This window comes from Pelodiscus sinensis, chromosome 9, assembly GCF_052426305.1.
Source record: "Pelodiscus sinensis isolate ZL-2025 chromosome 9, ASM5242630v1, whole genome shotgun sequence".
NCBI lineage: Eukaryota > Metazoa > Chordata > Testudines > Trionychidae > Pelodiscus > Pelodiscus sinensis.
The window spans coordinates 32121983-32134500 of record NC_143060.1 but is presented as its reverse complement, the minus strand read 5'-3'; the positions used below and the strand labels follow the sequence as shown (position 1 = coordinate 32134500).

Sequence of the window (12518 nt, the reverse complement as noted above, 5' to 3'; positions counted from 1 at the left end):
CTGAATAAATATACTGACATTTTTTCCAAAAATTGTTTTAAAAATTCTTTTAATATATGCTGATCTACTAGTTTCCCAATCCTGCATTTGTTTAACTTTATGCACTTGAAGCACTGAAGAAGGTCACTGTTATTAAATGCTCAGGAATGAAGGTTGCTCATAACTCTGAAAAAATTAATATGGTGGTGGTTTCATAAGTTTACAAGTGAACATTGATTTAATATAGCTTTGCAACTTTATTAAGTAGGAGAAAAATGCTGTGTTCCCTGTTCTTGTAGTTTGTTTAGCACAAAACTGTACTATATTTGCAGGTTTTGTTTTTGTTTTTCTATCTCTGCTGCTGCTGCTACCTGATTACTTCTGTTTTCAAATGAAATGTGTGTTTGACCAGTCAGTTCGTAACTCTGAGATTCTGTTGTAGTCCTAATTAAGCCAATGGGCCTGCTTGCAGTCCTAGAGTTAAGCATATGCATAACTCTTTACAGGATCAGGAACTAAATTTCTACTTGGCTTAAGTGGTATTGCAGCTAATCATTGGATTTTTTTTTCTGAGGACCCTACATAATTGAAAAATAAGCAAAAACTCACAAGCTAATGTTAAGAACTGCACCATCTATAAAAGAAAATAAAAAACACAAACACATATAGTTTTGCAGTAGTTCACCAAAACTAGGAACAACAGTGTTGAAATGGGGCCACTAGCACACTCTCAGACTTCAGATCATTCAGTTAGTAGTCATTTCTTATGCATATATTTGGAGCTGAAGGAAAGTTGGGACCAACATATTATAGCCCCCACGTCAACCAGCAGGGAACACTCTAAGGGTACGTCTAAACTACATGCCTCTGTCGGAAGAGGCATGTAGATTTGTTTGTTCAGCAAAGGCAAATGAAGCCGCGATTTAAATGATCGCGGCTTCATTTACATTAACATGGCTGCCGCGCTGAGCCGACAAACCGCACGCTAGTCTGGACGTTCCCCCTGTCGACATCAAAGCCCTTTGTCGGCAGCCCCGTTATTCCTCATGGAATGAGGTTTACTGGAGCTGCTGACAAAGGGCTTTGATGTTGACAGGGGGAATGTCCAGACTAGCGCGCGAGCCGACAAACAGCTGATCAGCTGTTTGTCGGCTCAGCGTGGCAGCCATGTAAATGTAAATGAAGCCGCAATCGTTTAAATCGCGGCTTCATTTGCCTTTGCTGATCTGTCTAATCTACATGCCTCTGCTGACAGAGGCATGTAGTCTAGACACAGCCTAATAGTAGACAAACATTTAAATTACTATTAACTTGTATTTGAAACACAAGAATCCAACGTAAAATGACTATATTATTAAAGTTAGGTTATCAAACTTATCATTGCTTTCAATATTTAGGATGTGGAACTAATTGTGATAGTCAAACACATCAGCTCAACTTAAATTTTTTTCCCCCAAAGTAAATGTAAATAGTTACAGAAATGTTATGCAATATTTTGTATACCTAGTGCGAACTAGTATACTTGTATCCAAATAATTTTCTTTTAAAAGAGCAAATATATGTATAAAAGGCAGCAGGACAAGTGGCAGAAGTTCTTTTTTGCGAAGCTGTAGCAGCATTAACAAATTAGTGTGAAGTACATATTGGCTAGCAATCCTATCTCCTGTTCTTTCATCTCCTCCTTTTAGCTTAATTCATATACAGGCAGTCCCCGGGTTACGTACAAGATAGGGACTGTAGGTTTGTTCTTAAGTTGAATTTGTATGTAAGTCGGAACTGGTACATACTGTAGGGGAAACTCTAGCCAAACATTTCTCCAGAGCTCAGTTTTATTCTCCCACACCTCACTTCCCTCAGTCCTTTATTCTCAAGCTGAGGTGTCTGCTGAGAAAAGCCGCTCCACGACTCCCTGGTCTGCTGGGGGGGGGGGGGGGGGCGCTAGCTTCGCGTCTCCCTGGTCTGCTGGGGGGAAGCAGCTAGTGCGGGGTTGCCTCACCCCGTTTGTAAGTAGGGATCCGATGTAAGTCGGATCCATGTAACCCGGGGACTGCCTGTATACACAAAATATATTAATGGATTATTAGTAGTGATATTGGATTAGTGCTATTTATACCTATATGCAATATTCTTTCACCATTTTATTTTTAAAAACTTTTAGAAAGATGTCTAAATCCCATACCAGTGAATGGAAAGTTATACCTAAGTTCTCTAAGCTCTCAGACCAACCTAAATTTTGCTTCTATAAAATAGAACAGATATAATGGCTTAATTGTGAAGAGTTTGGAGGGTGTTAAACATGGGGGATTTTTTTTTATTCATAATACTTAGCAAAAGATTAGAGATGTAGCCGTGTTAGTCTGATCTTGCTGAAATAAAAGAAAGGACTATGTCCTTTCTTTTGGTGTAGCAAAAGATTGTAATTCCTACTCATATTTGTGAAATGGCTTGTGACCCAGTTAAAATACATGAATAGTACCTTTTTATCAGGTGATAATGGTTACCTGTACCATATTGCACCCCTGTACAGTTTTATGTTCTTGTTCGCATATCAAAGATATATAAATAGGGCTAAGATAAGCTTTCTTGGAGCTCTTTACTATGAAGAGAAGAAAGAAAGAAAAGAGGCACTTAGCAAGATCTTCCTACTAATGTCAGGGGATATTTGTAGACTAGATAGGGTGAACCCATTCTCTCAGCAAAGATGGAACAATGTTTCTATTTGGTAACCCTTTTAAAATTCTATCCCTACATCTACACTGCACATGCACTCTTGCGCAAGTAAACTTACAGTAAAGCGTCAGAACAGAGGGCTTGGAAGGCAGCGTGGATGGGTGTGACCGTGTCCCCCGTCCTCGATCTGTCCCGGGGCACGGTCACCCGTCCTTGTAGTACATTAAGCTCGCTCCGAGAGTCAATTCTGGCTAAGTCTGTCTCTTCCTCGGAAGGGGGAAGGAAGGGGGGCCCGGGCCCGCCCTCACTCACGGGCCCCAGCCCAGGGCCCTAGGGACAGAGACTATCCTTGAGTCTCTGTCCAACTGGCGGGGGTGAGCTCCTAAACACACCAGCCCACGGGCTACTTCGCCACCCTGTCTTGGGCTACTTCCTTCTTCCCCCTATCCCCGTCCTCGGGGTGTTGATACTCACGCCTTCGTGTCTCGTTCGGCGGAGACTGCCGTGAGCGCGTCCGGGTCTCTCTCTCCGTTGTGGAGCCCCCGCGCTCTCCTCATCTCCCCTTTCTCTGGTGGTCGGCAAGCTTTTAAAAGCCACGCCGACCTCGGAGGAGTTCACGCGCCTCGCCCCCTTCCCGTCCGATGCGGCGCGTTCCCCTCTCCTCTCTCGCTGGAGGGGCTGAGTTTAATTCAGCTGTGTGGAGACGTCCCTCCAGCTGAGCCGCGTTGGCGATCAGCTGAGTTGCGGCGCCGCTCAGCTGAGCCGTGGCGCAAGAGCAACCGGCGCACTGGTGGTAAGGGCTCTGTTGCCCCTCTGCAAGGGCGCAAAGTCCCGGGGTTTGGGTGCGGGGTCTCGGCGCCTCGTCACAATGGGCAACAGGGGTTTCTTGCGCAAGAAACCCCTATGGCTAAAATGGCCATCAGAGCTTTCTTGTGCAAGAGAGTGTCCACACTGCCATGGACGCTCTTGTGCAAAAGCACGTCTCTTGTGCAAAAGCACGTGGTAGTGTGGACGCGCTCTTGCGCAAGATCTTTTGCGCAAGAACTCTTCTGCAAAACAGTTCTTGTGCAAAAAGCCTGCAGTGTAGATGTAGCCTATGGCTGCGTCTAGACTGGCATGATTTTGTGGAAATACTTTACTTTTAACGGAAAAGTTTTTCCGTTAAAAGTATTTCCGCAAAAGAGTGTCTAGATTGGCAAGGATGCTTTTGTGCAAAAAGTGCTTTTGTGCAAAAGTATCCGTAGCCAGTCTAGACGGGATTTTGCGCAAGAAAGCCCCAATCGCCATTTTAGCCATCGGTGCTTTTTTGCGCAAAACATTTCTTCCCTGTCTACACTGGCCCTCTTGAGCAAGTATTCTTGCACAAGAGGGCTTTTTCCTGAGCGGGAGCATGAAAGTATTTGCGCAAGAAGCACTGATTTTGTACATTACAAAGTCAGTGCTCTTGTGCAAATTCAAGCGGCCAGTGTAGACAGCTGGCAAGTTTTTGTGCAAAAGCACTGGTAGATCTTACCAGTCTAGATGCACCCTAATGTGTTTTATGTAGCATTGCAGACGTGCTAATGAAGCCACAATTCAGATAATGTATGGGAACAAATTTAGGAAGTAAAAATTTCCACTCACTAAATAAAACTAAGCACAGTTTCTTGGTACTTGAAAGATACCACATTTGTAAAGAACAAATGATATTATCTGAGAGACTATACTAATAATTACACATTCAACTCTGATGCCAATCTTGAATGGGGGTTCAGTAAGTTGGCTCCTCTCCAACTGACTCAACATGTTCAAAACAATTCCACATCACAAAATCTGTAACAAATGGCTTTACTGACCAAGTAGCTTCAACATCATGTGCAAATGGAATGCACTTTGTGGTAATGTACCCTATGGATGTGTCTGTTATTTTTGGTAGGATAGATGAAGAAGGCTTGTAAGCAAAGTGGGAGAGTTGGGGACGGAGGGAAAGAAGGGTGAGAGAGAACATTAGAAATTCAAATCTTTAAATATTTCAAGTCCTAATAATTTTGTCATGTGACACCATTTAATCCAACTGATTAAAATAATTTTTTTAAAAGAATTTGCTCATTAGATGCTTTTTAATAAAGAACCTCATTTTTTAGATCTTACTAAAGTGGCTCTCCATTCTCAGACAGGCTTTCTTTCAGGGTGAACATTAAAAGAGTTTAATATGGGGCTTGTTAAATTAGGATAAATTTTAAAAAACAACAAATAGTCTGGTAGCACTTTAAAGACTAACAAAACATGTAGATAGTATCATGAGCTTTCATGTAGATGGTACCATGTGCCTACAGAAGCTCATGATACCATCTACATCACTGGTCCCCAACATGGTACCCGCAGGTTCCATGGCGCCTGCGGGGGCATTTGTGTGCGCCCGCCAAGCACTCAGGGCTGGCCCTGCCCTGGCCGTGCTGCGCATATGCGGCACCAGATCCGGGCGCATGGGGGGTACCGGCCCCGAGCACGCAGTGAATTGGCCTCCCCGCTCCTGGGTGCGCAGCTATGGGGGGACGCCGGCCCCAGTATTGCGGCCAATGGGCAGCCCCGCCCGTGGCCATGCGGAGCATGGGGTTGCTGGCCCCAAGCATGTGGCTCATTGGGGTGTGGCGCATGCGCAGCCCTGCCCCCGGGCATGTGAATGTCCCCACTCCCCTGGTGGCTGAACGGCCCTGGCAGCTCCAAATGGCTGGGGACCACTGATCTACGTTTTGTTAGTCTTTAAAATGCTACCAGACCATTTGTTGTTGTTTTTAAGTGTATCCTGTACGGATCAACTGGGCTACCCCCTGAAGCTTGTTAAATTAGGTCAGACTCTTTCACTGGATCTGTGCCTGCAGGTTTGCTGCTGTTCAAGGCCACCTGTTGCACTTGTTTGTCTTTTCCCTTCGTGTTCGCACAACGTACATAAAAGCAAAACCCTCCGGGCAATTGTACCGTCATGAATTTCTGCACGAGGCGCCTGCTGCAGTCACTTTGTTTTGCCAGGCATGTAATGGACTAACCTATCCCTGGCTCTTAACTCTCAAGAGCCCCTGGGTGGGGTGAGATCTGCGGGTGCTTCCCCCTAGACGGGGGGAGCTACGTTACGTCTCCCTCAGCTGAGGTCGTGGGAGGAGATCCAGCCCCTTACGCCTTAGGAAAGCCCCTGCCCCGGGGCTTAGCGCGCACGGATGCAGCGCGAACAGAAGGGGCTGAGTGACCCAACAAGGGAGGCAGCGGGGCCCTCTCGTCGCTCCACGCGGACGCGGCTGAGGGGGCGCCAACCGGCTGCGCCCCCCTCGCTCGGAGCCCGGGGGGGGGGGGGAGCCGGGCGCGCGCGCTCGGCGGCGGGCGGCAGGGCATGCGCATTGCAGGGCGCCCTCTCACCCCGCTCAGCTATGCCAAGTATGTGAGCGGCGGCAGGAGTCGGGCTGCGGGGAGGGAGCGCGGCGCACACCGAGCCCGCCCGGCCATGGAGCGCCGCCGCCACCCGCCGCGCAGGAGGGCGCGCGGCACCCTCCTGCTGCGGGGCAGCCGCGACTGAGGCTGGCAGGCGGGGGCAGGCATGGCTGATCCTCTGCGCCGGACCCTCTCCAAGCTGCGGGGCAGGAGAGCCCAGCGCGGGGCGGCGGGGGCAGGCGCGCAGCCCCGCGGGGGGACCGGCGCCCCTCAAGGTAAAGCCCAGCAGCAGCCGCAGGCCAGGGGGGAGCCCAGGACCCGGCAGGGCGGCTGGGGGGTCGCGGCGCCCCCCTGGGGCGGGAGGCAGGAGGCGTCGGGGCAGCGGGAGCCAGGCTGGTCCCGGGGGAGAGCACCGCGTGCTGGGTGCCCCGCAGCCCTGGAGGAGGGAACAGCTGGAGCCCCGGCCACTCCAGGCGGCTCCCCAGGGCACCCGCAGCCCGAGTCCGCCGCCGCGCGGCTTGCGCCTGCCGGCGAGGAGAGCGATTACTACGATAACGAGACTCTCTCCTGGGGCGGCCAGACGAAGCCGCAGCCGCAGCCCGCCCGGGGCCCAGGGGAGGGTCGCTTGGCGGGGGAGCAGGAGAGCCCGGGCAGGCTGCGGAGCCAGCTACAGGAGGCCTATTACCTGTTGATCCATGCCATGCATGACCTGCCCCCGGCTAGCCCCGCATGCGCTGGGGGGCTCCCCCGGCCCGCCGCCTCCTGGAGCAGCGATGCCTGGTCCTCCCCTTCCTCCGGCGAGGGCAGCCCGCAGCAGGTGTCCGCCGCCGCAGCCGCCCGGTCACCCCCACCGGGCTTCGCGGAGCGCCCCGGCCCGCTGGGTCTTGCCGGGCGCCAGGGTGAGAACCTGGGGAGCCTCCCCCTGCTGCCCCCCGGCTGCCCCGCCAAGCCTCCGCCGCTGCAGCGGTGTCTGAGTGACAGCGCGATCCGCTACCGCCCCGCGCAGCCTGCCCCGGGGCACCTGCTGCAGGGCGAGCCGCCTGGCCCGGCCTGGCAGCCTGAGAGAAGCGATGTTCCGGCCGCCGCGCAGCGCTCAGCCCGCTGCGGGGAAAGCAGGGGGCGGGGGACTGATGGGGCCCAGCGACTGCTGCTCGGTGCCCCAGCAGGCTCCGAGCTACGAGAGGTAGCGGGCCCCGGCAGCCGCCCACGTGTCGCCGAGGGGCCCTTCAGGCCGCCCGCCGTCAGCGTCGGGAAGCTGCAGAAGTGGCTGTGCAAGGGACGCCTGCCGTCCCCGGGAATCAAGAGGTGCGGCGGGGCGGGGGCTTCCTCCGCTGCCACCAGAGCCACTGAAACCGGCGCGGCGCTGCCTGCTCAGCCAGACCTCGGCGAAGTGGGGCCAGAAACTCCGCCGGCTTGGAGGGGGCCCCGAAGCCAGGACCTGGCAGTTCCCCCGGATCAAAGTCTTCTGCTGACAGGTATGTTCGCTGGGATGCCGAGCGGCCCCGCGCCACTTGGGCCTGTCACCCTTCTCCAGGCAACTTGTGCTCTGCCAGCTCAGGAGCCTAAATAACCCCGCCTCCGTCTGTCTTGTTAAGGGGTGACTGAATGTGCTGGGTATCCTCCAGTTAAGTTCAGCCTTGTCTGGTAGGGGCCTCGTTGAATGCCAGTGTAATGTCTGAAACAAAAAACAGGACTATGTAGCACTTTAAAGACTAGCAAGATGGTTTATTAGGTGATGAGCTTTCGTGGGCCAGACCCACTTCCTCAGATAAGAAATGAAAGCTCATCACCTAATAAACCATCTTGTTAGTCTTTAAAGTGCTACATAGTCCTGTTTTTTGTTTCAGCTAGACTAGACTAACAAGGCTACATCTCTATTACTAGTGTAATGTCTCTGATTGCGGTACAGCAGGGGAATGTTTATGTAGGCTTAGTATAACACAGCCCTAGTGTTCTTGATTCTAGGGGTTGGCATAAGCTATTTCAGATGTTTATTGTTGTTACAGCTTCATGCTCCTGTAAATCTAGCACCACCTGCAAATCTAGCACCACCTGCAAATTGGAACAGTGTGAAATCCTGGATTCCCCTCTCAATACTCACATGTTAAGTTGAGTTCGAAATAGATTGCTCTTGCTAGTTCTGTCACAGACTGCACTGGAATTGTGATTATGACAAAACATTGTGATAGGCAAAGTTAGTATTTCTTTGAAAGCAAACATTTTCTATTTCTGTAATGAAAAGGTTTTTTTGTGATTCAGATATTTTTTCACTTGTGGAAACTAGCTTTAACTTTAATAGAAAGCATGGTGAAAATTGAGGTGAATCCACATAATAGTATTTCAATAAAAATATAAAAACAGACATTATTTTTAGTAGCTTTAATAGTGAACCCTTAAAAATCGTACCCAGATGATGTATATGTTTGTTAGAATTTTGCATTTACACTTATATTACTATAGACAACCCAATCATATAGTTGCATAAATATTAACCACTATAATACATTAAAATAATAAAACGGTCTCTTTTGATTGTAAAAAGCCCCTGTGTTTACTTTCAGTAAACTTAAGTATGCGGTTAAATGAACAAATACAATCCCAAATTCTTGGTATTGTTGTTTTTATGCAGTATTGTATATTTTAAACAACTCATTCACATTTGGGAATGATTTAGTTTAATTAAAAGGTGTAGATGTACACAATCTGTTCATTATTCTGAGCAATAAAACTTATCTCTCAAAACTGAAAAGGGTTTTAAATATAATTACCTGCCTTCCAGTTGAACAAAATTAATTTTGTGCAGGTTCTTAACAATTTGCCTTTTTACCCAGTCTTGTTTGCTTTATAATTGAATGCAAATAAACATTGTGTGCTTTGGCATATCCCGACTTACGGCCTGACCTCCTCCCTCTCCGGCACAACCTCTTCCTGGAATAAATAACCCAATTAATTGAAAGTCTGTCTATCCTGACATTCAAAAATATGGCTTACAAATGTGGAATTCAACCTTTTGTTGAAATATTTTCTACACACATAGGTAAAATGTTAGTATGTTGCAAGGTAACTTGAACAGTTAGATTTAAAAAAAGCTGTAACAAACATACATGGGATAGAAGCTCTTTAGGAAAGGGATCATCTTTTTGTCCTGTTTGTACAGTGCCTGGCACTCTAGAGTATTGGTCTATAACTGGGACTCTCTGCTGCATTATAATATAATTAAAATTAATTTTCTCTACAGTATACTATTATAAATAAGACTGATTTAGAACAAAGGGTAATGGATATGCATAACCTGCATATTTGTAAAATCCTTCTATTTATTTAAGCCTGATCATTACCGAAGTTAATAGGATTGGAAAATCTTCAAAATAAGTCAGTGGGCTTACTGAACTAATTGTGCTCTTAGAGATGTATTTCTGTCAAATAGTGTATTCTTATTGCCCAGACATGGTGGTACTTGCATCCTAGGACTATCCAAAATGTATACATGTTCACTAGGATCTTTTCCTGTAATGGCTAATAACTTATTTTGTTTTTTTGTTGGATATGATAAGTATATTGAAATTTAATTACAAACTTAGCTGCAAACTTCAGAGCTGACATTGAGAAACTTTATAGTTTTGTAAGATTTTAAAAATATTTAGACCTTAGAGTTGTTTATACAATGAATTGCTTCAGTTGTTTTCAAAAATAGGTTGAGCAGTTCAGATAAATCATTACATGTATGAATGCAGATATGTATGTGGTATATTGAAAGATAAGTGTTAGAATTCTCTGTGTTTCTCCGTAAGTGCTGTGTGTGAGAATTCAAAATAAAAATGCCATTTGAAATCAAGGTTCTGACCTTGCAATCCTTTATGCATGTGCTTAACTTTACTACAGATTGTACCTTTTTGGTCCAGCACCCTTGGGACCTGACCGGTCCTAAAGCAGGGAATACGCTGGAACAAGGACAGTCAATGCCAGCTCCTCTGCTGCCAGCTTTTCCTCTTGAGTGATGCAGCCTGGAAGCATCCACTGGGATGCCAGACCACAGATGTTGCCGAACTATGGAAGTCTGGACTATAGAGGTCCAACCTGTAGTCTCATTGACTTAAATGGTACTGCTTGTGGTACTGAAGTTAAGCATATGTGTAATTGCAGGATTAGGGCCAAAGACTGTATAAAAGAGAAGTGCAGAGAGTTTACAAATACAGCTGTCTGTCATTTGACTGTAAGTGATGGACTTGATATTTAAAAAGAAGTATACCATTGAGCTGATTGTAATACTGACAATGAATTTTGTCAGTAGCAAGCTTGTTTATTATTGTCTGCATAAAGCATAAGAGTGAGAATAGTATTTGTGAAATTTAAATTATGATGCACAGTAGTAAATCATGTTATGGAAAGTTATTCAAGAATTCCCAACACAGTTTATCATTTTATTCCTTAGCAAGCCTTACAAATAAAGTTTTAATTGGAATATTGAACATGGTGTCATGTGTGTTTTAAGCATTAAGGTAGCTTTGGCCCAGACTTCAGACATCTGATTCCTTTAGATATTTGGTCATGTGTATAATTTTTAAGAGATTGCACTTCCAATGATTAGGAAAGCTTACAAACAATGTGAAAGGACACACATTTGTATGCAATGCTGGCAGTAACAAAGATATTTTTGTTTTAGAAATGCAGTATTTGAATGTTTCATCTATTTAAAATGGTTAGACAGGAACAATTCCTTGGGCTGTTACTGGAACATTGAAGATTTTAATGCAGCAATTAGATGTAAAAGCAAGCATTCCTATCATACTGCACAGGTTTAAAGAAATGTTTCTGACTTTGTGTAATGTCTAATTGCAAGTGATACAAAATATTAAATATAAATGTTCAAAATAGCAAATGTAATTGGAGCAGAAATAATAGCAAGAGAAATAATTGAGCAAGAAAAATAGTTAATTAAAAAGCAAGTTGAAATAATTGCCTTTTTATTGTATTGTAGACAGAAATAAAAGTCATCCCATCACACCTTTATTAAGATTTCCTTACTAAGCAGGAGAAATCAATAAACATTATAATAGCTTTAAAACTGTGGATTTGTTCATGGGGTCTTTCTAGTATGGGTGTAGTTATGGTATTGTAACTAAACTAATGCAGCGTCTGTACGCTGCAGGTTTACACCTATATAGTAGCATCTGGAGAAAATAAAACCATGTATAGACAGACCTAATATACTCGGTATAAGGATGACTGAATTGTTGTTCACAGTTATTGCTAATATTGGGTTCAGAAGGGAAAACTGATGTGGTTCTTAGCTTGTGCCGTAAACCATTTATAGATTGGTAATTTCTAATACTGTACTGTGTTTTTTCAGTTTTTAAGCTACATGTACAATACCCACTGAACACAAGTGCTGGCAAATTGCACTTCAGGGTTGTTTTTGCTACTTAAACACTATTTTGTTAAAGAGTATGCCTACTTAAATGTTCAACGGTTATAAATCCTCTAGATTTATTGCAAAATAATACTTTGGCAGACACAGTCATTAAAGTAGTTAGCAAAAGTATTTTAAGTGTTGGTCGCTCAAAGAGCATGAAATGCTGCCTGCATACTTTTTTTACGGGTATTCATAGGAAAATAAAATGACTTAAATTAGAAGGAATCTGTTAATTTTAATGTACAGTCTTTATGCATAGCTACTGTAGAAAGAAAGTGGATTTGTTTGCAAATGTGTGTGTTCATCTTGATCTTAGGTAGAGTATAATTAACATTTACTTATTAAAATACAGAAGTCTAAATTTTGCATTTAATGCAAAATTAACATTAATGTAAAGTGATGACATAGATTAAAATAAATGCAGTGAACAGTCAGTTTTGTAGTACAATGTAATTTATATGTCTGGTGCTACTCAGAAGAATTACAATCTGTTTCAGATTGTGTGTAAATAAAGTCACAAGCAAATCTTAAGTGCCATGAATTACATAATCAGTGTTTTTTATTTTTATTGGACTTTGGTAATACTGTAGCTATATTGTGCAGCGTTAACTAAATTTCTAGAACATTGCTTTTGACTGAATAAAGTTATTCCTAGTTAAATATTAATACAATTAAACCAGTCTTGAGTGACTGTTGTTTCTTTTGTTCTTTACAAAACACAGTATGTCAAAATCTAGAGTAACCATCAAAATACTGATAAAATTGGTTGCTTAATGGATTTTCTAATAAGAGGAGCAGAATTGTATTTAGTGCACTTGATTTAAGCCAGTACCTTTAAGACTGGAGGTTGCATAAAAAGTTGATCTGGTGTATAGGTCTCAGTCTAATTGTGCTACCAAAGCACTTTCATTTCTGAAGTAGAGTGTTAAGATATTGAAACACAGAGCAGTTTTACAACTTAACTTGATCAGTTTACATTTTAATTTCAGTGTTAGTTCTTCAGTATTTTTCAAGTGCCAGCAATGTAGAAAAGATATAAATGTCAAATGGAAAT

The 12518-nt window shown here is 44.8% G+C and overlaps 1 protein-coding gene across 3 annotated transcripts in view; it reads left to right on the top strand.

Moving 5' to 3' along the window:
- The first annotated feature begins 5846 nt into the window (after positions 1-5846).
- Positions 5847-12518, top strand: part of SYDE2 (synapse defective Rho GTPase homolog 2) — a 53776-nt gene continuing 47104 nt past the window's right edge. The window contains exon 1 of one of the 3 annotated variants that reach the window (XM_089780487.1): positions 5847-7526. In XM_089780487.1, coding sequence (XP_089636613.1) covers positions 6218-7526 — 1309 coding nt within the window. In that variant the 5' untranslated portion in view covers positions 5847-6217. The remainder of the gene's footprint in view (positions 7527-12518) is intronic. The other 2 variants (XM_075936378.2, XM_075936379.2) reach the window with 2 other exon arrangements.